This window comes from Pogonomyrmex barbatus, unplaced genomic scaffold (assembly GCF_055798465.1).
Source record: "Pogonomyrmex barbatus isolate J1 unplaced genomic scaffold, ASM5579846v1 scaffold2, whole genome shotgun sequence".
Lineage (NCBI taxonomy): Eukaryota > Metazoa > Arthropoda > Insecta > Hymenoptera > Formicidae > Pogonomyrmex > Pogonomyrmex barbatus.
In genome coordinates, this window is record NW_028297116.1 from 16723694 (window position 1) to 16749271 (window position 25578).

A 25578-nucleotide genomic window follows, 5' to 3' on the forward strand; every position below is an offset into this window, starting at 1 on the left:
CCCGACCAGCCTTCCTCTACCGACTTCCTGTCAGCCCCTTTCCCCCCTCAGCAATCTCTTTCTACCACCTCATCTTGCTTACTCCTCATATATTGCGAATCGGTGCGATAGACCAAGAAAATTTCAAAGATTGGCATATCAATAAAAAAGACAATAAAAAAACGTAAGCATTTTTTACACTTATCTTCTCATAATTTCCAAACGTTCAAATAAAAATTCGAATGAAATTTGATTTCATCTTTTGAGTTATAATTAATGTCCAGATACAATGATAATTTGCTTAAGTTATTTTCTTGTAATGTAAATTTCTTAATTTTAATAATTTTAAAATAAAAAAATTTTATCAATTCACGAAATGCGGAATAATATATTAAGTTTGGCTGAATTCGCGGTTGCTCCCAATTGACGATCCTTCATTTAATCTCTTTGGCAATTCACCTCACTAGAGGTATTGTCATGCACTCTTTCACGTACGATATTCGCGAATAAAGGAAAGATATGAGCAAGCGAGATCATCTACGCATATAGACTTCTATTTTTGCGTGAACGAAGCAATATGCGTGTAAAAAAAAATAAATAAATAGTTCAATAATTCAAGATTAATTTCATATCTTAGAATTATATCATTGTTTGACAATTTTATATATATATATATATATATATTCTAAATTGGTCATCGTAAAAATCACAATAAAATAATCCAATGAAATCTTGAAATTTATGCATGTATTATTTATAGAATTTTTTCTTACACGCGAAAATTATATAAAAAGATTATATAAAAGATTATATAAAAATTATATAAAAAAGAAAAAAAAATCTATGTTATAAAACTTACCAATATGATGCTAATACCGGCAGGCCGCAACAAGATGCGATTCATCTGAAACAGTGAAGAGAAGTGCGTATGAAGAAGATGATCGTTAAAATCCTTTATATATATATATATATATATATATATATATATATATAGATGTGTGAGGAATGAGCGAAAGGAGGAAAGAAGTACACACTGTTCGAGAAGATGGCGGGAACTGAAATTAAGCATTATGCCGGGCATTAAGAGAAATTATCCGCGTTATGCCTCGATCATATCTTTTATGGAGTTTCGCAGGCAACTGCGACGAGCGAAGGTGAGGCAGCGAAAAGGCAAGGAACGAGCCGACGACGGAAGACGGAAACTCGTTGAATTTATATTCGCCACTATACCGATATATAGGCATATACGTATATATTTTATTGCGATATTCATACCGTTTACAAAGACGTCTCGCCGAAGTACCTCGTTAAATATTTTACGATACGATCGACCCGCGCACTCCCTCTGACAGACCAGAAACGATGGCGTGAATGAAACCAAATGCGAATGTACAAAGACGCGTGATTTCCATGTCAAGCAGTGGACAATATAAAAATAAACATATCGCTCCATTAGTATTGTAAATCAGATGTAAGTATAACTGTAAATCTCACTGTTTATTAATCTACATATTTATTAATTTAAGATAAAAATACGAAATTCGTGAAACAGTTTTACATGTAAAATTTCTACTAAAAAAAATTTTCTAAACTTTTTCAATAAAATTTCTACGAAATTTTCACTAAAAAAAAGTTTTCATCCGTTATGATTCTGTGACAAACTTTCGTAGTTGTCCGTTTCTTTTCTTTCCTTATGCGCCGGTCAGCATCGCTTGCGTCATAAAGGCGAACAAGTAATAATTGCGTCACCCCCAAAGTGTATGCGCTGCTGGACCAAACGGGGACAATGTACCAAAGCAGGGAAGCAGGAAGGGACCGTCGCTCCTCTCATGACAAAGTCTCGCGAATAAAGTTTACCCATTTGCAAGAATGGAAACTTTTATTACGCCGTTACGAAGACGCATCGTGCCACGGAAAATAATTTTAATGTCTTTTCCCGCACTCTTAAAATTCCATAGCGTTCCGCGTCCCGATCTCATAACTTGCTTTACTTAATTATTTCGATAATCCAATTCATTTAGAATCCAAGCGATCGTCGAAAGAAAATATTAAGCAATTTTTTATGGGCATTTTAAATCGTATACGGAAGAAAGATTGAAATAAATCCAGATTCTACTACATTGCTCAGAAAAATAGTCCTCGTAGAAAATTTTACCACATTGTAAGAAAATATAATTAATTTTTAAGATAGCTTTAAGAACTCGCAACAACGCACGAGGACGTACGCGAGGACGTATGCGAGTGTACGCGTTATTTGGATTCTGGAGCATTAGTTGAGGCATTAATGCGAGTATTCTAGGAAGCATAGCTGCCGAAATAAATGACCGGACGTCGCGGGCAGGCATTCATAAACTCGACAGTGACTAGAAGAGTGCCCTGCTCTAGTGCCTTTCGGAATTCCGATTGAGGAGTCTGCGCGGGTGAGAGAGAGAGAGAGAGAGAGAGAGAGAGAGAGAGAGAGAAAGAGAGAGAGAGAGAAGGAAGAAGGCGATCCGAAAGGGAAAATGAAGCACGGACAGAAAAAGAGAGAATAGACACGCGAGCGAAAGAGCACGACGAAGGCGGTGGATGAATCGGTCGTATAACCGATGGGGGGAGAAGCTTCTTTCATGTCAGGATAGTGAACGATCGACCGAATCGCAGGTGAGTGCCTGCGCGACCGCGTAGGATTATTTATATAAACGTCGAGTCACCGGTTATTAATGAGAGGTACCGCCTCCCTGTGTCGGTGGCTATTGATGAGTTCCCTCAAACCATCCCGAAAGCAACGCCAAGCTTATATGTCGACGGGTCAGGTCACCGAAGATGTCGATCGATCGATAGTCTCCCGGAAGTCCTCCCGAAAATGTTCGACAAACGTGAAGATAATAATAATTAAAGTTCTGTTTGCAGAAAAAAAAAGTAACATGTCCCGAATACCCAAAAGTGTTACATAATCCTTACAATATTTACAAATTACTCTAAATAATGTAAAAGTATAGGGTGATTAAGTTAGGTGATTAATTTTGTAAACCAAGTCCCCTTCTTGGCTGAAGTGCAAATAAATTCTATTCTATTAAATAAATGTAAATTCTATTCCTGATATATTTATCAAATTATTGAGATATTTTTCTCTCAATAGAACATTTTATGTTACCAGATAAATTTTAAAGCATCTTATGTTATATATAATATATATTTACTCGATGATAAAATATAATGTACACACCCGAAAGACACACAGCGGACTTTAAATAAAAATAAAAATGACAGTTCAAATTTGTAGGTAGCGTACAATGGTGAAAAATGAAACGATCACAAGATCACGATGAGTAACAATGAATTTCCGTCGACATTTCACCGACATCAGTCGCGTGTCAGCCCTTTCACAGTGGGTATATCTAATCGGTCTCACATTTCGAAAGTTTTAACATATAAAGCCGGCGGTCAAGATTTAAAAATTCTTTTCGCCGCCCACGCTTTCTTTTGCCGTGCACCCTATTTATTGCACGATACCGCCGAGATGGACAGAACTGGCACACCTGCGTCTGGCTTCCTCTCGACCATTGATGAGAAGAGTGAAATATGAAGGTCTCCGAGGATGTCCCAGCTGAACCTGGGGCAGGGACACCTGGATTTAGCAATCGTTCTCAATGAAACCCTCGACAGGGGGTTGGAATGAAGGAGCGACCGGTTACTTCTATCTTTTTTTCAAAACTACCGAAGCAAGTAATCTGTCTCGAGGGATTAACAGTGACTTTTGGCAAAAATGAAATCCTATTCTTCAAATATTTCCATAAGGGTGACCCACTTATTTTTCAACATGTTTTTGATTACTGGCAAGTTTTACATATAAATAATATTGACTTGTTTTAAAATGTAAATATATTTAAATCACTAACTAAAGTTTGATTTTGGAAAATTGTTTGATTGACCTTTTTTGTCAATTTTTAACAATAAAATTTTACTTGTTGTGCTTAAAAAAATATAATTACATGATCGAAATTTTCATGCACATTTGTTTACTCATAGCTCCAACCGTATCACGGATCAAACAATTTTCGGAGGTATACCATCATGGTCGTACAAGGGAGGTTAAAAAGAAATCGTAGGGGTTTATAGCGGAGACGGGGAACGCAGAACCAGGTGTCACGAGGCAGCTATACAAAGAAGTGATGGATGTCTGGCATGGCAACCCTCGTAACGTGTCATGGCCTCGACACCTCAGGTGTCACTCTTGGTCCATGCCTCGTTATCTCGCCGATAGGAAAAAATAAAACTGATTCTTTCTCACCCCCTATAAAGCTGACATATCGCACGCGAAGAAGCATCTTTCTAATTTATACGCAAATTATGCGGTTAAACGCGTTCGGCATTGTTCGTCGAAATTATTAAAAAGTAAATAATAAAATTCACATAAATAAATAAATCTATAAATTAAATTAAAACCTCATTAAAAACAAAGACAAATTTTCTTTTTCTTTTTCTTTTAAATAATTCTTTCATCTTATAAGATTTTTTTCCCTCGAGATAATATTCACTTTGTTAGTGCGGCTTTATATCATCGAATTCGTGAGTAGCGTGAAAATTGGAATGGTCAAGTTGTGATCCTTCAAAGGGATCTTTTTCATCGACTTCTGTCCTGGCCGACCGAGAGAAATACTTAAATGTGCGAGCATACTGGTCACGTGCGTATTCTTTGCACCTGGCACTTCCAAAACATCTCTTGAAGTAAGTTCTTGCTTTCTTTTACATAGAACCTCACGCCTTTGTCGAGCCACGCGACCAAAGGAATACAAAAAAAAAGATTAAAACGGATCCATAATCCATCCTTTTCATTGACATGACGCAATGCGTATTGGCAGGTCAGCGTAATCGCTTTTATATCACCAATAAATAACTATTATAACAATAACTATCATAAATCGAATTAATTAGTGATATAACAGTTTTAATACATTTAACAAATTTATATCGCATCAGTGTCATACTTAACGCGATATAAATTTGTTAAAATGTATTAAAACTGTTATATCACTAATTTCGATTTATGATAGTTATTGTTATAATAGTGCGTATATAAACGTGCAATAATCATGGATATAAAATAATCTTGGAGGGAAATGAGACATCGTATTACTTATGACGTAATACTTAATCTCATAATACGACACTCCATCTTTAAAGGAAGAAACGCGATCAAGACACCAAGTGATCGACACCAACGACGTGCGCGTGATTCGCGTAAGGAAAGATTTTCTTCCTTGACACGGTCCGGTGGCTTCTTTTTCGTTGGGATAGGTCCTGTCGGGGGCACCTCATTTCCTTTCGAGCTGTCGGTAGGGGATTCGGTTCCTACAGTGCGACAATTCTTCCTCTCCTGCACCCGACTTCTACCTACTGAGCCTGAATCGACAATGGCTCGTTGGGTTCACCGCGTAAAGAAATCTAGTGCGGAGACGAGAAATGTGAGGAACGAAGGCAGAGAAAAAGAGGAAAAAAGAAGTTTGTTATGCTCTCTTTGAGAAAGTTGCCTTAAAAATGAGCACGATAAGCAGCGCGACATGATGAAAGTTGTAGGACTAAAAATTATGTGAGATAATATAGTGTGACATAACCAAGGCGATAAATACTTTGATATAATAATTTATTGTAAATAAATCTGAAAGAAAGGACAGAATAATATAATTAAAACATTCAACTAAAAGTTTAATCACTTTTTTTAAATACTATATTATAGATGTTAAAAGATTTATTATTTGCAAAACATTAAGTATATAAAATCTGACTTAAAGAGGCACAAAGCGGAAAGGGCAACAAAAGGAAATAGAAGAATTCTTTTGAGTATCTTAAAAAACACCATTCAGCAAACCAATATTGCCATTCAGAAACGACAACTCTGAAAATGTGTTCGATCCACATGACCACATAAAAGTAATAGACTAGATTATGTTTACAAAGATGCAAGTCAAAGTTCTCTTGACGAATTTTGTCACCTTGTAACGTTTACAATGTAATTAGTAAGAATTCACATCGATGGCGACATCAATTATGGAATCTTTGTTAGTAATTATGGATTTGCAATACAAAATATCTTCTTTCTTTTCTCTATTATATACAAACTGAGAAAAATGGACAATAGATAAAGTTAGTGACACGTAGGAAAATATAAGCCTTCATTAAATAACATTGAAAATAAAACTTCAGCAGTAAACGAATTGGTCAATCAAGTGAACAATTACTAAAAAGATTATCACTTAAAAATTTTCAGCTACGATTGGTTAATTTGTTTACTAATTTTTAATATTTTTTATGTGCCATTAAATAGCCTCAAAAGCTACAAGAATTAAAAACAATAAATAAGTAAAAAAAAATTACAAACAACGAGAAATAAGTAATAAAATTTGACTATGAAAATTTGACTATATTATCATTATCACAATATCAAAATTGATAATAAACTAAATAATATGTCAAATTGATATTACTTAAACTTCGGAAAAGAAACTTTCGGTCGTCGGTTGTATTAAAACGAGAACCCGTACGACTCGGATCAATATACACCAAGATTAAAAAGTAAAAAGACATAAATGACAACATCGAATCCGAAAGGGAGAATGAAAATGGACTACTGGCATAGGGAGTGAATGAGAGTGACCTTGACAAAACATCGCGGCCACGGAGTGAAGCCGTTGAGCCGCGAGAACAAAGAGATTCTGTCGTCCTTTGTCAGACAGTGTCTCTATCTCCGCCTGCCCACCCGTTCCTCTTTCCCTCCAGACTTTTATCTCCTCCCCCCTTTCTCTTTCACTTACTTTTATCTACGTCTGTTTGCCACTGTTTGCCAGATTATTACGCCACTTTCGCTGTCCGCTGACTATCATTTGCGTCGATCGTACATCGCTTCTATCGAGTCGCTATTTTTCAGAATAACCGATAAAAACCGGAAAATGATGAGGTTTCGCACAGAAGCCGACCTCCTACAATATTTTTGCATCATTTTACAAAAGAGTACTTTAAATACGAACAGACCGGGGGGGGGGAGGGGGGGGGCTTCAATTAACAGACTTTAATTAACTGAGCAAGCACATCTTTATTTATAAACTTTAGAAATTAATATTAATATCTGTTTCACCCTTGATACGAAGTACACATAAATCGATTTGGGCATCGTCAGAACTAACTATAACCTTTCGCCGTTGGTCTTCGGGGGAAGATGACCTTTAAAACGATTCACCACTGATCCTTTTAATATCACTGGCTTTGCTCGTACTTTAGTGCATCAGTTAATTAAGTCAAAGTTCACGAAAGTTTATAATGAAACGTGCCAATAAACAATCCGATAAAATGTCGAACGTTTCGGTCAGTTTCCTCGCGATGCTTCTGCTCGGCAATCTCGCGGAAGAAGAGAAAAACGGAAATGCTAAGGACGTGAAGACACGCCAGACCTGTCGATATCAGGACGGCGACGCCCCTCCTACAACAACATCGGATGACAGGAAAGGAGACGAGGATGGAGAAACGATAACGGGGAGGGAGGGAGAGGTGGGGGAGAGAGAGAGGGAGAGAGAGAGAGAGAGAGAGAGAGAAAGAAGTAGAAAGAGACAAGAGAGACAACAGAGTTGAACAAGTTGGAAAAACACTTAAGCGGGCAGCTAATGCTTTTATCGCGACCCTTGATTCCACCCTCGCCTGATTTTCGGCGACAAATCAAGGCGCTTGTCCCACCGGGAACGGTAAATACGTTTTTCGACGCCCCCGCGTGAAATAATGCGTACGCACGCACGCACGCATGCACGCGTGGCGTAGAAAGAACGCGTAGCGCGCACTCAGCGAGCGGCGACAATACGCGCGAGCGAGCCTATTTACCGGAGGGTGAGAGACGAACCGAGTGGCGGAAGAATGACACTTTATTAGTGTTTGCAAACGACGTTCCGCCGTCGCGTCAAGTTCCCTGTCTTGAACGATTTATCAGGCCAAGACAGCGGCGTTTCGTTTCGCTAAAATGGCGGCACGCGGCGTGAAAAGATTCACCATTCACATCCGTAGAATACATTCGCGGTAAATTCGCGACAGGTTACAAACCGCATGCGAGAGGCGTTATACGTTATTAATGTGCCAATGTGCGATATCGTGCGCTTCGTGTAACATTAAGAATTCGCCGAGAGATCAGATCGATCATCAACAAGATGTGAGGATTGTTGTCTACCGCAAGTTTCACGTTAAGTTTCTCGTCTTAATTTTATCACGTGGCCTTAACGGTGAATAATTTACAGTTAAGACCGCTTTAGATTATTTATGATTCACATCAAAATTCAGGATAAAATTATATTTATAAAATCTCTGCCGTATACCAAAAAAAAAAAAAAAAAAAAAAAAATCAAAGTATACATACATTATATGTATTAAAAATCATGTAAAATTATAAATAAAATTTTATCTACAAATTTAATAAAATACGAAGTTAACAAATTATATTACAAGTTATTCAAAATAAGCTTAGAAAACGCTTAGAAAAATAAATAATATTTTGTTCAATATTTCGAATTTATAAGCGGTTTTATTGTTTTATTGTTTTTTTTTTTTTTTTTTTTTTTTGGTGTTTGCTACGGATTGATACTTTTTATTCCGAAGAATCGATATTCATACCAGGCCGCCACCTGGAACGACAATAACATGCGAGAGAGATTGCTATACAAATTGATAGAACCTTGTGAATTTGGAAATTCGATATTAGCGAACGTTTAGATCCACCATTCATAGTGAATCCACATTCGGTCACAGAGGCTGACGGTGCCCACTGTTGCGTTCAACGTATTAAAAAATGGCACAGCATCACACGAACCTATCGATTAATGGAGTGCACGCCACGTTAATCGGATTTTCGATATATTGGCAAACCTCTAAACCTGCCGATGTAACTCTAACAAATCTAGATTCGTTAAAATAACGGCTTAAAATTACAACAGAGCAATGAAAAATTTGAAATACAAGAGAGAATTATCCTAGCGAGAGAATTATCACGCGCGACATAAGATATTACCATTTTTCTCAAACTATTGATTGAAATTGACAGTGGAATCCACGGAATATCGTTGGATCGACGCTCCCATTGAGACAAAATGCTCGAGATTTGCGCTGTTCCGAGGTTTACCACAGCAGTGATGAGGGCAGCACGTACTATTCCAGAGGGTGCATCACTCCCCCGAGTTCCAGGTTAGCGAGAGCTGTTCTATAGACTCGAAGTAGGCGGCAGAGAAGGTTGGAGGTGGCACACAGAGACGGAGAGGGTTACGGGGGGGGGGGGGGGAACAACGACGGCGGAAGAGCAGGAGCAGGAGGTGAAGGAGGTAGAGGAAGAGGAGTAGGAGGAAGAAGGGGAGGGGAGGCACTCCATCGCAGTCCGTCGCCTCGTCCAGAGGGTGGGGAGTAGCCGACGGCGGGGTGGTTTTGTCTTCCTTCGCCCACCCTCTCTCCCGCCACCCGCGCAACCACCTCCGCGTCTTTCAAGTGCGCTTGCGCTCGCCGAACCACCCCCGCGCGAGCCACCCTCTTCCTGCGCCGGCCCGTTTATGCTTCTGTCCCCTTCCCTCCCGCTTTATCCCCCCGTGTGTCCTCTCGCGCGCCACCCCTCTATTGATTTTGTTACAAACCGGCTCCATCCCACCCCCTCCGGCCTCCCGACGTCACCCTCGCGTCGACCCTCGCAAAGTCCGTTGGAGCGATACACGCCGATGCGTGTATGTACGTTGATATATAAATGTATATTGTTTATACATATTTCTCGTCGTTGGCGTCGCCGACGTCGTTGTCGTCGTCGTCGTTCACTGGGCGATTCCGAATTCCGAATACGCGACGCCAACGTGCTGCCACAAGCCTCTCTTACGACCTGAGCATAGTCAATAAAAGTGGAAGTGTAGTGACCTGAAAATCGCAAACAGAGAGCGAACGATGGTTTCGAAAACGCTCATGCGAATCATCCATGTTCAATTGTAGCGGTAATCGCGACAAAACTAACTTTTAGATTACACTATTAAACATTACACACATACACTACTACTTAATAATTCGCAATTTCCTTCTACACTGTAATTATATCTGTTATATACAGACGGAAAATCAGAATGGCGCTGATAAGTAAGTTTATGCATCAGCAACAGGAAAAATCGCGTTCTCGAACAATGTTTCTGGAAAGTACGTTCTGATATATTTTCCGAAAGAGAAAGAACGAGAAATTAGCAGAAAAAAAATATTCTTATCCCCTTCTAAACAAAATAAGTAAAATATTACAATACTCATTCTTAAAATTAAATAAAAATATTTCACGATATGAGTTGATAAATCAAATATAATACCTCGTGAGTGACTGTAGAAAGAATTGTATCCGATTTAAAAGTTCCTCAGAAACAAACTGCCTTCAATTAGAAATAAATACAATTAAATCGCAGCTATTTCATATTATTATTATCGCGTAGAAGGTATTTAATTTTCATATATGAGAGCGGTGTAAGTTTTTCGCGCGCGCGTTAAGGAGTCGAATGCAAATCCTTATTCATAAAGCCTGTATGTATCGCGTACTCATTTTTCGCGAGCTATTTCGCTCGATTCCACGATTGCACGCAGCAGACATTCGGTCGACCAACTCTCAGTGGTCCCCAACTGGTTCAAGTACCACGTGCTCTCGTGGTCGCCCTTGCGCTCACGTACGACCAAGGAGTACTCGATGGCATTTGCGGTGGATTTGGCGGTACTCCGCACCACGGGAGCCCCACTTCTGGTCACCGGTAACCATGGGGTCCTCCCTCTTCCTCGACTCCTCTCTGCGTTCCTCCTCACCCCGCTCGTGCCTCACTCGCCCTTACCAATGCTCTCGAGAGGCCCCATACGATACCCCCGTGATAATCTCCCGTCTATCGGAAGGGAGCCGCCGAGCGCGGATTAAAAGGGTGCCTTTTACGCAGGGTTCCAAGATCTACATTTTTCCTCCCTTTCTCCCCTTCTGTTCCTTCCTTTTTTTCTAGCGCTAAGCTTTTCCGACATTCGCGATCATATTGCGTCGTCAAGAAATATATTTGCGAAAACCGCGGGAAGTATATTTCGTATTACGTGATGGACAACAGATTTCCTAAAAAATCACCGCGTGTCGTAATCGAGACATATATTTCGAAATTTCCATAAACGCTCACAGGCGATATTTACGTTTCCGCCTCACAGCAGGTTCGAATAATTGCGAGAGGCTAAAATATTTGGATCCGACATCTGGTGGCTTCGCTTCTGCGAAGGAAGCCGGCCTTGGTTAAGCCGACCCTGCGTAAGTCAGGCATGTGAAGATTCAAGGGTCTTGTTTCGTCGGATTACTGCCAAACTTCTGTAACTGTGCAGCCTCCAATAGTTAGGGTAGCATAGAAAACTTTGCATTTTTGTCACGAAAATAATACTAAAATACGATTGAAAAAAATTGTGCTTCAATAAAAAAATCAAGTTTCAAAAATGCAAATACATTTACAATTTGATTCTTCAGTAAACTTTTAAGTAAACATATTATTTTAACGGAAACTTGATTTTTCAAGTCCGACCAAGAATAAGTGGAAGAATAAAATCTGCCAATATGAAAAATCCGTCACGAGATTAATAAACTACTTGAAAGAGAAGAGTGCGCCGTCGATAAAAATTAATATGGCCGATTATTAAGCGGATTAATCGACCGATTTATTACACTAAATTTTCGGCACGTGTTCGTCTACTTGGTCCAACAATTCAGCGTTACGTAAGGTTTCCTGTCGGGGAACAGAATCCCAACGAGAAATCGGGCCCGCGTCCAAAGTGGGTTAATAAAGCGATATTAAAGCCACGGGTGGTAGACCCTACGGCGGAATCCCTCGTGTCCACTCTGGCGCAGTCTTCGGACAGCGGGAATTACGTGCGAGAGCCACCATGGCGTTTCATTAGCGCTTCGCTGTCTCGGCACGTTTTTGCAACAACCTCGCGAGCTCGATTATTAACTTCGTTTTGCTTAAAAACTCTTCTACATATCGAGGCGTCGTGGGATAAACTTTACTATTTTTCCAAGAATAAAACTCTCTGCTAAAATACTAGATATAAAAATTGCTACGTTTGCTACGTAACACGCAGCCATTTAATTGTCTTCAAAATATTTATATTTTATAAATTAAATCTCATCAAAGAGATTTGTGACATTCTTATGCAATAATCATATGACCTTTTTTTTTTGTATGAAAAGTATTTAAACAAATTGCAAGTTAAAAATATGATTTATTCTATTCAGCCATTGTTTAAAAATCTTCAAAAATTAATTTTTAATTACATTGCTTTGTAAGTATATAGTAATCATCTTATAAAATAAATTTCATAAAGAGACTTGTGATGTTCATATGCAATAGTCATATGACTTTGACTCTTTCAAAAAATTGCAAGTTACAAAAACGACTTATCTATCATCACTATTTAAAAAAAATTTTCAAAAATTAATCTTTAATTATATTGTCCTATAAGTATTTATATCTTCTAAGTTAAATTTCATAAAGAGATCTATGACGTTCTTAGCAATAGTCATATGACTCTTCCTTTGTACGGAAAGTATTTAAAAAAAAATAACAAGTTAAAAATAACAAGTTAAAAATATGATTTATCTATTCAGCATTATATTATCGTTAAAAAAATTTTCAAAAATGGATCTGCTACTTCCTGACTACGTGATCTAGTGCAGCGCGACGTTACCTCGCGTGTAATCTCCGCGAATGCAGAACTTTCATTCGCGCATTTCCCGACCGTTCTAACTATCCGACAAGGCTGGATATGTACGGTGGATCGGCAAACTGTAAAGTTTACAAACACCAGCGCTTCCTAGTCATTATCCCGTAATCCCGGTGTTTTACATGTTATGAGGATGCGAGAGAGGCGGTCTACTACCAGCGACCTTCGGTCTTACATTATTACACACCGTTAGTGGTCCACATATCACACCGACGAACAAAGGCCCGCATGATTTTACATAAATTTCACGAGTCGAAACACCTCACGCGGGCAATCGTAATCTCCGCGGAAAGCTACAAATATGCTGATACGCACGGTATATAATCCGAATGCCGCGAGGCGAAAACGAGTGCAACGAATGTAACTTCGACAAGTGGGTTCATTTATCGCATTTATCGTATTTTTTTTTTTTTTTATCCTACGCGTAACAACCCATCTCATTTCGTTTTTTGGCACGGGGCGCTTAAATGGCGCATAACGCCTTGTGCATCCAGCCTACGCGAACGAAACAAAACGCGGGAGTTTCTTTCCTCTTCCGGAGGTAAACGTCCGTAATTCGAAACGGGGAAAATGGCCCGCAATACGTCTTCGGCTTGGAGATTTACGCGGGATATCGCGTGCGAGTCGGACGCGCGTGTTTTGACACGCAGCCCACCCACGACACCCCCTACCTACCGATCGCACGAGAACTCGTCATTAAGTGTATTAGGACGCGTTTAATAGCGCCGTGATCGCTCGTTATTTAGGTGGCCGTTCACCGCTCGGGGATGCCGCGTGCTCTCGTACAAGCCCCGGCGAGTGTGTCTAGTTTTCATTGTTCCCGCGCGCCAGACACGTGGCCGTGGCACGAGTCCAGCGATATCGAATACTCCTTTTCTCTCTCTCTCTCTCTCTCTCTCCCCCCCTCTTCCAGCCCTCTCTGATTGGTATTTTAAAATCCGGACGATCGCGCGTCGCACGAGGAGGGGGAGGGGGAGGTTGAAAAAAAAAAACTGCGAGGAAGAAACGACGGGGAACACCCACGGCGGGGAGGTTGCCTTGCCATTCAGCTCGGCTCGAATGTCGCTCCCGCGAACTCCCGTGTGTCGGGAAGTTTGCAGGCTAAATTGACCGCGGCTCCGATGAAAGCGGTAATTTCAGCCGCGGAAAATTCTGTCCGACACCGAGGGGTAAATTGTATTTCTTTTTTCCACGCGAGCGGACGTACCGACTCCGAGTGCAAATACGCGGACGGTGGATTACCGTGACGAATTCGAAAGTGATAATCTCGTGTTTATCTCGAGAGTTCGCGCGGTTATTTCTCTCACCGCCGCGTTCCCTTGATTAAGTCGACGATTGCGAAGATTACGAAATTGCTAAGATCGTTCTATCTTTATGTTTTTTTTTTCTTAAATTAACGCGTCGAAGATTTTTAAATTTCCTGATTTTCCAAATGCCGATGTTCCTCGGGCTATTTAGCCTCGTATCTCTCCCACGCCGTATCTCAAACATTTCCCTAACGTTCTCTAGATGTGAATGCAAATAATTTATCACCTGTGCCACGGAATTATCCGCGCGTAAATGGATCAGGTGCCAGGCGCGGCCCTTTTTCCTTGTCTACCATCGCGCGGTCAATTAATAGGAGTCATTTATAAGAGCAAACCGGGGAATCTGGGAATCCGCGATCCGCCCGGAGGCAATAAATCTCAAGTCGCCGAGAGCGGCATGGTAGCGGAACCCCTCTTGTAAGCTGGTTGTATTGTAGCTATTACCGAGCCATGCATCACTAGGTAACAACCGCACGATTCGTCGTCTCCCTCGTTCCAACGGCGAAACACGACTCTCTTTCTCTCTCTCTCTCTCTCTCTCTCTCTCTCTCTCTCTCTCTCTCTCTCTCTCTCTCTCTCTCTCTCTCTCTCTCTCTCTCTCTCTCCCGTGTTTCGTGATCGCGGGAAAGAGCACTAGGACACCAAGAGCGTTAGGAAAGCGCAGGAAAACGCGCGGCGCGCGTTTGGGAAGCCGCGCAGCTGATATCGGACCACCCAGGTTATTCTCTCTTGGACCTACCTTCTGGCCGGGAGATGTTCTCCGACGTTGGGGGAAAACGTAACATCCGATTCACGCATGACTACGAACGATGTTACGGCACGAGTGATGAACGATCGCCGTCGTTAATGAGCGAATCGCGTCTCGCAGCGATATTTCGTATTTCGATCTATAGCGAGAAAGATGGGTTAAAGTACTAATTTGTAGTTTCGACGACCCTCTCCAAGAAATATGTTATGTGCGAAAATGTGATTACGCGTGATAAATAATTGCAGTTAATACTAAAAATATTATGTAAGCACGATATAAAGATATTTTAATCGATGGAACAGCTACTTTAATCGCCGTCACTTTTCCTCCTGCACTTGAACTTTTTGAAAATGAATTTCTGTATGTTGCAGAGTAAAATATAAACTTTATATATTTTATAAATATATAAACGGAAGAAAATATTTTCTCGGTAATATCTCGCATTTTCACAAACATGCCGTTCAAAATTTCGTTCGCTCGGTCTGTGCGACCGTAACGACAGACGGTGAGAAAATAGTGGGCGATACTTTATACGCAAAACAGAAGGTCGCGAGGAAAAAAACAGCGAGGTGAGGGAAAGGGACAACTGAAGAGAAGAGAGAATCGTGAGAACAGAATATACGGCGCGACGAGCAGCGCCGTGGTACGGCACAGTCTCTCTCGCCGGACAACCGACAGTTAGAAGAACGGGGTGGCTGTCGAGGAGGGTAGTACCTGCCTACTCCTCGCACCCTCGCCCGGCGCTATAGTAACAACACAGGGAAACATAGGGAAATCAATATGGCTTCCGTTGCCCTCATCCCTCTCGCGCGCGGCCCTCGCAGTCGCCGTCTCTCGCTCTCGTCCGATTCTCTTTCTCCTCTCTCGCTACCATGGAATTACATCTCTCCCTCGGTCTCCCTCGCTTCATCCATCTCTGTTTAGCCTTCCCTTTCTCTCTTTCTTTCTTTCCTTTTAGCCTTCTCTCTTTCTCTCTGGCACTCGACGCGGACGGGTGAACCCATTATAAGGGGGTGTTACTCCGGGCCAATCCCCAACCATCCGGAGAGAGAAACCAGAGAGGCGAGAGTCCAAGAAGGGCGCATGTGCGTTGCTAGGGCCACCGGATGGGTCGCGCGATGCGATGCGAGGCGATGCGATGCGAGGCGATGCGATGCGATGCGATGCGATGCGATGCGATGCGACGCGACGCGATGCGATGCGACGCGACGCGATGCGATGCGACGCGACGCGATGCGATGCGACGCGACGCGATGCGATGCGATGCGACGCAATATGATGCCGCGCGTAACGTCCGCCCGGTATATGTACCAGACACTTAACAACGCAGAAATACTTGACAGCACATCCAAGAAACAAATACGATACGTATAATTTACAAGCGGATATAAACAATAAATTTTCTCCAGATTTTCTACACGAACCGCCAAAAATATATCTCCTGAGCGACAAAATAATTAACAATATATATTTTGTTTACGTTGCATTAACATCTTTGTAATTAAAATCATAATTGTAAACTTGTACACTTCGATCTGTTTATATAATTTTATGATTGTCTTAAGAAATCGCATAAATGTAAAGTTTTAGAAAATAAAACATATTGCTAATTAAATACGTCATATTATTATCAAAATACTAGAATTAAGATCATTAATTTAAATTTCTTTTTATATATGATGGAATACAATGTATGGTGTAATGAGATATATATTTTATCTTACACAGCACAAACAGAACGTTCCAATTTGTAACATTGCTGCAATATTGCCAAAATGTTTTTATTCTATATGAAATAAAAAACAAAATAAAATAATCGTAATTATTATCACATACATATGTATAATTCGAATATTTGCGCATGTATATCAATATAAAATTTTAAATTAAAATCACCTCTCAACACCTTTCTCTAAAAAAAAAAAAAATCCCGAAATCTTTCAGAAGAGTTCAATGTATCAAGGGGAGCTCTCTGGTGGCATATCACGACATTCGAACACGGATTTGTATGTCGGTAATACAGTATTCTACAGAAACATTCTAGTAGAAATATATTCTCTTACAAGCATGCCGAAAGCTCCATAATAATGTTGCAGTTTTCCATTATAAATATTAAACATTCTTAGAGATATACAACAATGTACCTAGAGAATAAATATATTTGTTCTATATACATTGTTAACTTTTCACCATGTATACATATATCATGCAAAATATTTAATATTTATAATAAATAATAATAAACAATATATTAATATAAACCGAGTAGATGTTAATAAAAAAACAATAACAATTGAAAGAAAAAAACCAATTTTTCGAAAGCAGGATCTTAGGTCCTAAATTATATGAAATAAATTCAAATAATTACATCATCAATCATATGTCATTATTTTTAGTAGACTTACAATGACAGACATAATGATTCTACAACATTCGGTAATCAAATATTTTTGATATCAATGAAAACTTTCCTTTATTATCCCTCCCACGAAAAATATATAAAATAGTGGCACGTGGTTGATGACATAATTATTTGAATTTATTTCATATAGATATTTAACATCTAAGATTCTTACGAAAAATAATAATAAATCAATAATATAGAAGAAATAATAATAAATCAAGAAATTATTCTAAATATCAATTATCACATTGTTTCTCAAAAAATATGCATTTGCATATTATATAATTTTTTGTAACAACCATATATTTTTCTTCAAGCAACTATATAATTTTCTTCTCTACCAATTGCTTTGTTTCATTATTCTCTATGGAAAAATATTATAAAGTGCGATTATAAAAAATAAATTTACAATATATTTTGTATTTCAAAATGTGTCAAAATAAAATATCTCATAAATTATTACTTTTTAATAAAAACATTTTTATATCTAGAATATCCAGAATATATCTAAAATAATATATATACAATTTATTGAAATCTTTTGTGTGTGTGTGTGTGTGTGTGTGTGTGTGTGTGTGTGTGTGTGTGCGTGCGCGCGCGCGCGTGCATATGTTGTATGATTTCATTAAAGGATGCTTAAAAAAATATCGATATTAATTCTCACATTAACTGGTTGAAATATCTATAAATAAACTAATGTCATAATCATACGGCCTCCTCAAAACCTACTCTACAACTTTTGTCTGAAATATATTTTTGTAAAATGACTTCCTGCGATACTTGATTGTTAAGATAAAAATGAGATATTCTGTATATGCATAAAAAAGCTTAAATCATTTTTGTAAAAGCAATTACAATAGAGAAAAAAAAACTTTTATCTTGTGTTTCGGAGCAAAATGATGGTCTACGTCGCTACTACAGTTCGCAAGAAATCCCAACTGATTTCAAGCAGTCCACCCCATATTCTTTCAACCAAGTCAGCTCGTTCTCTAGAAATCCACGAACACTCAGTCAATGTAGATTGCCGCGCAACAATCGCAGGAGAAATTAAAGATCCCGTTCGAAACCGATGACAGTCATATAATCTAATAAAGGTGTGCGCATGTGTTTGCCTCTTGTCTTTCAATTAGCCGATTCGGAGTATCCTCGGATTGGGCCCATTATATTTCCGAAAACATCATCCGCCGCTACTTTTCAACACTTCCACTTGTGCGAAACACACGTCCTGTATGGTCTCGTCTCATCGCGTCAGCACACCACACGGGAGAAATATTAAATGTTTTTAAAGTTTTAGCCCACTCTAAATCCAAGGGGGTAGATCCGGGAAGACTAATATCGTGACTCGTCGTTGTCCAGTGTTTTCCGTATATCGTGAGTTTCTTGTATATCGTGAGAGTGATTTTTTCATTCCCGTTCGAAAGTTCTTATAACCCCCTTTTTTCCATGCAACGTTAATATACAACAAGGGGATAATTTGGATTTTTCCTCCCTCTTCTTCTAGAGAGGGCAATCCCGTTATAGGACAACCAACGTACGATTTATCTTTTTAATCATAGTGGTTTTTTCTTCTACTTCTTCAGAGTCTTTTGAGGAATTCTGCATTAATTTTATTCCCTATTTTGACCCTATATATATACACACATATATATATATATATATATACATCACATATATTTATAAATTACTTTGTGACACGTAAATCCGTAGTATATACACATTAGCAATATTACGAAGACGGAAAAGCCCTGTATGGAAAGTTAAGATCCATCCTCAAATATCCTCCTCCATGTTCTTGAGAGAATACGATGAATTATGTGGTATATTTATTGTTCAGAAACCTCCAACACACACAACCACACAACTCACTCTCTCTTCCTCGAAGAAACATAAGCCTTCTTCTTTCCTTCCACCACTACACACATTGCATAGGATCGATGATGAGGAGAAGGGGGAGCGGGCGTTTTAATATTATTTTTATTATTTATAAACGTTACAACACATTAAAGTGCCTCCCACCACGACGTCTTCTCGCGTCAACCTTTCATAAAACTTCGGAGAGTGTCTGGAATCCATGAGAATGAGGCATTTAGCTGAAGTAACGGTAAGTGAAAACGTTGCCGTCAAATTCTGGATGACGAGACCTAGATTCGTGGAAGTACAAATTAATGCGAGATAACTGCGGGCATCTCTTGATAATAATTAATGGTGGCCATCGTCCATGACGATCCCTGAGTAGCACCGGACCATCTGATTAAGATACATTTTCATACGCCTTATAAAGAGAACGATGACTAAATAAGCGCTCGCGAGAAAGCTCGGCCTAGCATATCTACGAAAGCACGTTATCTCGAACACATCTCGACTTGCGTCAAAAGCTTAAATAAAATGTAACATCAAAATAATTTATATCTAAATTATGCAAAGTATGATAAAATCAGGATGATGAAATTATAATAAAAATTGAACATTTAAATGCTAACCATTCAATACAATAATATCCTAGCGGTATTTCAAGTAAATAAATTTACGAGAAAAAAGATTGACAACAAGAGAATTTGCGATTACCCCGAGTATTATTTATCGACATCATGTCGTATGGTAACAAATATCGTTTATTACCGAATAGAATTTAATATCAAGATAATTATTATTACAAATATGTAGGAGCGTTTCGCAAATATTTTAATAATGAAATTTTTATAATGTGTAAGAAAAATTATTGATAAGATGAAAAAGTGTCGCAGTTGGTAAAGTAAATTTCGTCGGTTGATCAAGATGCTGCCAGCAACCTGACTGTAGAGAACAACGTTGTATGTACCACTGGTCCAGCTGATAAGCTGCTGATACCAAAAGGGAATGGCCTTACCAACCTCGTCGGTAAAGAAGATTTCTTAAAATTACACCATGGTCAGAAACGATAGATTCACATTTCAAGAGGAAAAAAAAAACTTCTAAACGCCTAAGCTTTCGATAATTCTGCTATCCCAAGTTTGTAGTTTTATATGAGAATCTTAAATTTATTCTCCAATTATATTATTCAAATTTTTATTTTTGATTAATATTTCTTTTAATATTTCTCAAACTTCTAATTTTTTAAGAATCAAATAAATCATAAAATACAATTGCAAGGCTTTTATCTACACATCTCTTTAATTAATTTATAATCGTCTATATTAATTTCGCATCCTTATAATATTTAAAATTAAATGCTTTTGCCGATAAAAATACAGTATAGTATTATCGAATTAATGCTTCCCACTTGTGTTTCAAAACGTTAGAAGGTCGTGTTTATCATGATTTATGTACAGGATAAGCAGGATATACAAGCAAGACACTTTCAGTTGACGGTTGACATCGTAACGGTTCACGACGATTAAAGTGGCTCTATTACTTTAATTATAATTCAGGTAATATCAAGGCAAAAGTGAAATCTCATTGTAAAAAATAGTAATACATAATCGTAAAAATAGTAATACATAATAATAGTAATACATAATATTTAATAATATTCTCAAGAAAAGATTAAGAGATAACGTGATAACGAAACAGCTTCTATCTCGAATATATATCGGATTCTAAAATTAAATTTTTTTGCCAATATACGTTGGCACTCTCTCGCAGAAAACGTTCCGTGTGTTCCTACAATTATTTAAACAAAAAAACTTGTGAAACCTTTGACAAGTGCATAGAATGAGAATTCCTTAATTTCCGTATTATTACGTTCATTTTTTTTTTTTAACTATGTTGTGAACAACGGGAATGTGAAGATGCTGATAGAGTAAAAAATGTGTGAAACGTCGATGATTAGAGGTCGCTTTAACTATGTGGGAATTAATCTTAATCTAAATATCTCGTACTCTAATTATGATATTGTCGTGACAGTCGATCTCGATCGAGAGCATTCGCTATCAGGAAGCAGACCGAGGACAAGACTGAGCAAGAATGGCATTGACGTTGGCACTACCATTATTCGGCTTGGATCCAGAGCACTTTTCCACTCTGAGCATGAAGCTTCTTAATATCGAACGGGAACAGACTTTGAGGAATTTATCCGATTCCGGACGGACTTCTCCGAGTACCGGAAGCGAGTCTAGCGGCGTCAGCAGTCTCGCAACGTCCGCCGAATCGGCGTCAGCCGAATTAACGCCGATTTCATCGAGGCCAGAGACTCCCACCAGAGTAACGTGCAGGAATCAGGAGAAGGTAAACATTAGCTCTCGCGCTCGCGTAGATACGAATAAATCAGAATTTCGCATAAAAAAGAGACCATAGGAATGCCATATCGAGAAAGAGACGGAAAGAATAAGAAAAACGTTGAGCAAACTGTTTCTTTTAAACTATATGTTTAATTATATTAAAAACTTTATGCTACTCGTAACGTGTTGTAAAGTCATTGCCATTGGCATTTGACATTTTAATAAAAAGATAGTTTTAAGGATGTGATACACTCATAGTCTCAACATCGAAAACAAAATAGAGATAAAGATATTTTTTTTTTTTCAGATAAATGAACAATATCGCTTGATGTACGAAGGCCGCGATATATTGAATCTGGGAGCGAACATTAGATCGTCGTTCGATTGGCAGATGAGAGATCGAATGTTCTCTCGACACGAGATTCATGATTTTATAAACAATCGCCTGATGTATCATCGATTACGCGAGCAGTCGCATACCAAGGATTCTTCAGTGGTACGTATGATGACGGTAAAAAAAAATCACCGTGCTCAAAATAAAAGTGTTCCAAGTCCAAGTGTATACAATCAAAAGTTAAATAACAAGTATAATAATTATAAATATATGGAATTTTTTTAATTAAAATATAATCGCAGTTCTGACGATTGAAATTCTGTCCTTTACAGAAGCGCTGCAACGAATGCGGATTTTGTGAGCCGTCATCCATCTTTTGATATCGACTTAACCGTAACGAGACGATTAACGTCAGCAACGTCCAACGTCCAATGTCGTGGACAACTGAACTGTGATAGACCGAATAAGCGGCAGCCGGATGGAGACGTATCGTAAATAATCGAGGAAACGTATGAAGATATTGAATGTAACATTTAAGGCAGCACCGAAAATACTACGCGATATTCGCAATATGAAACGCGAATATTGAAGCAATTGAAATATTCGCGTAAATTAATAATATAATTTATTATTCGTAAATTTGTGGAAGGTATCTAGAATTTTGATTGATTAAGAGAGTGTACGTTCCCTTGCCGGATACGGGCTGCAGTATTTAGTTATTAGTTCTTCCACGCTGCGAGGTCGTAAGATGTGGTAAAATTATCAATGATAAATTTTGCATGAGAATAAAAATAATTCAGGGTCATTTAATGTCTCTATGTTGTCTAAATTTAGACACCACGTGATTTTACAATCTTTTAATAATACGATGCGAAATTAAATTTTTCCGCTAAAATAATTAAATCTCATCTTACGATATTGTACTCTTATTCTTATTTTCAACTCATATAGCGCATATGTATCTAATTGTATTTCGGATAAATGACAATGTCGCGCGAAAAAAGACCGGCGAAAAAAGACCTTAAGAAAGTCCGAACATAGTATCGTGTGACTAAAATCGGCTATTATTGGATCGATCGGATCTTTTCGCACGATATGACGATCTGTAAAAAGCTGAAATTGATTTGGAAAAGAGAGAGAGAAAGAGAGAGAGAGAGAGAGAGAGAGAGACCGCAAATTTACAACTCGCAGTCACGAGAAAAGTTGCATATCATCTGAAGGCTCCTATCTTTATGTATTCTTTACACAAAACTCTTATTTTAAAGATGTATATGATCCCCTTTTGTCAAGATTGTCATTATCATCGACAATCGAATATTATTTCACTTTTTTTTTTTTAATTATTAGAGAAATCATAAACAAATGCCGTTACGCTTCATACAGCATCGTTATCGAATGACGTACCGATAGATGTATCGTGTTTCGAATCATCATGAACGACCGGCAATTCTCGAACGGCCGAAAGTCAGTCCCTTACATTTTCGCGGTAAATGTAGTACCTGCTCGTAGGATATAAATATGTATTTCTACGACGGCATTGCATATATATATATCTTGACCATTGTTTATAAATACATGATAAACAATATTTTATATATCTCAATGTTGCGTTATTAAATATACTTTTTTTACTTTAAATAATACATTCGCGGGGGAAATAAACTTCGGTATGCACGGCGTTTTCCTCCTCCGTTGTATTTTATATATTCAACTCTTTCATAAAAAAAAAAGAGGAGCGCCGCGTCCGCAATCCTTTCTTTCGAGTTAAGAAATTCCGCATCATCGCGGTGCAACGTCAGCGGATACCTCCTAGTGGCGATACTTGAGCCAAGCCGAAGATGAACGCTCGGCGAATTAGCGCGTAAATTCGCGCGCGAAAGGCATTAGTGCCGTTTCACGAGCCGCACAAGGGGGTTGATCGCTCGGACCCTCGTGCTTCTGCATTGTTTCAGCTCGAGCGTAACACCCCAGCGTGGCGCTGTGTGGCCGGTTCGATCCACAATCCCGCCCGAAACACTCACACAACTAACAAGGAAGATCACACTCGGGAGAGACTCGCGTCCCGCACAGCACGCGCACGTTTCTCCGATTCTCACACCGACACGGCATACATGTGTCCAGAAAAAAAAAATGGACAAATTATACTTAAACGGGGAGAGAAACGTTTCGCATCTCGTAATTTGAGAAAATCATCAGGCAATACCGATCTCTCTCTCGTATAACGGTATTTTTTCCTACGATGCGATGAGATTACCTTAGACGCGAGCGTATATTATGTGTGTCCATTGCTTATTATAATAATTACAAATTAAATGCTAATATTATACCAAATTGTGTGTGTGTGTGTGTGTGTGTGTGTGTGTGTGTGTCTCATTCAATGATCGACATTAAAAACGATGTTTCTCGTCTGCCGATTTTTCGCGTTTGGGCCCCAATATTTGTTAAATTCGCCACCGATATGTGCGTTTATATCGCTTGCATGTATTCCGCGGGGATGCGCGGGAACCTTTCAGGGTACACGCGTGCATGTATGTCGGTGCACGCGCGCGCGTGAAAGCGCCCCGTCCGTGCGTGCACGCGCGGATGCGTGGGTGCGTGCAACGCGCGAGAGATGCGCAGGACGACTATTCAGATATTGTTGTTATTGTTGAGGGAACAATCGCCCGTCAATAGGCCGCCTCGGCACAATGTATCTATTCAGGTGCGGTCAGCGGTGCTCAATCGATCAGGATCCACCCTTTGCGAGCCTCGAAAAAGCACTGCCGTCGTCGGTCTCGCGATCCGCATCGCGGATGTCCCCGCGCGAAGTTTCACTCTTAACTTGAACTTTCCTATACATGATAGAATTGGATATGATTATTTTCTTCGTGTTTCTAGAGACCGAACAGAAGCCATTTTAATTGCGAGTCTTGTACGCTTCTGCTTATGCATAACACATGTTTACATTTTCTAGGAAGAAAAATAAAATAATCAAATTTAGTTAAATTCTATTAAGAACAAATTTATTCACTGGCCAACTGCATTTATTACGAATTATATGCGCTTTCTTGTTGTATATCGAGCGTGTGATCGAGTGTGTATTTTTATAATAATCATTCTTGTCAATGTTTTATATAATTTTTTTAATTATTACATCAAGATTAAACTCGAGATATTCGAGATGAGATTGTGTGTGCATAACGCACGACTGACCTAATGCAAGATCACATGGACTCGGAATACTCCTGATCACGTTGGATTGGTGTCGAACCGTGAAATAAGTTTCTGATTAATGATGAATCACGTTGGCATTCAAGATCATATCACGGACGTCTAAACGTTACATCGATATTATTTAACTAAATTTCTTACTTCTGTATTCTTTTCATAAATCGATCATCTCGTAATCTTATATAAGTAGTAACTTTAATTTTAAAAGTAACAAAACACGATATATTGCTCATAGATAAACTCTAAAAAATAGAGTCCCAATTATGCATAATTACCGATTATACTTCCACTTATGCCGACACGATGATCGTCGCTAAAATATACCACGCGAAAAGGCGCGCAGGAAGGTGAGTCACTTGTCTTGCAACTATTATTCAATGAGCCAGAGTTTGAGCCGACAAACGGATCGCTCTGTCACGGTGACGTTCTATTGGCTCGCGCATCAAAGGCAACGCTCAAAAGAGGCTCAAGCTGAAGAAAAAGAGGCCGCGGATGAGAACCACTGCCGCGAGCGAGGGTACCAGAGTTCCGCGGCTATAGCGATGATTACGTATGCGGGAATCATTGTCGAGTAACGCGCGATGCACATGCAAAGGCCAAAAATCGTCGAAATCAGTCGAGTTCAACATCAGCATTGTACCTGGGCT

At 39.0% G+C, this 25578-nt stretch overlaps 2 protein-coding genes across 17 annotated transcripts in view; one reads left to right on the plus strand and one right to left on the minus strand.

Annotated features, from left to right (window-relative positions):
- The window catches only part of SoxN (SRY-box transcription factor soxNeuro), a 284192-nt gene that overhangs the window by 229959 nt on the left and 28655 nt on the right, over positions 1-25578 (minus strand). For all 16 annotated transcript variants that reach the window (XR_016139205.1, XR_016139212.1, XR_016139213.1 and 13 more), the window contains one exon: positions 839-883. The gene's annotated coding sequence lies outside the window, so the exon portion shown is untranslated. The remainder of the gene's footprint in view (positions 1-838; positions 884-25578) is intronic.
- On the plus strand, positions 20442-24706 carry LOC105431976 (uncharacterized). Its single transcript, XM_011646522.2, has 4 exons — positions 20442-20598; positions 21074-21394; positions 21695-21883; positions 22054-24706. The coding sequence occupies exons 2-4, from the start codon at positions 21134-21136 to the stop codon at positions 22099-22101; spliced, it is 498 nt and encodes a 165-aa protein (XP_011644824.1). The 5' UTR covers positions 20442-20598; positions 21074-21133; the 3' UTR covers positions 22102-24706.

What these genes read in the sequence shown, in the direction of transcription:
- LOC105431976 (XM_011646522.2), top strand. Translation starts at nt 21,134, where the DNA reads ATGGCATTGACGTTGGCACTACCATTATTCGGCTTGGATCCAGAGCAC. An exon ending in CGTGCAGGAATCAGGAGAAG is followed by an intron (nt 21,395 to 21,694) that starts GTAAACATTAGC and finishes TTTTTTTTTCAG; the next exon opens with ATAAATGAACAATATCGCTT. An exon ending in ATACCAAGGATTCTTCAGTG is followed by an intron (nt 21,884 to 22,053) that starts GTACGTATGATG and finishes TGTCCTTTACAG; the next exon opens with AAGCGCTGCAACGAATGCGG.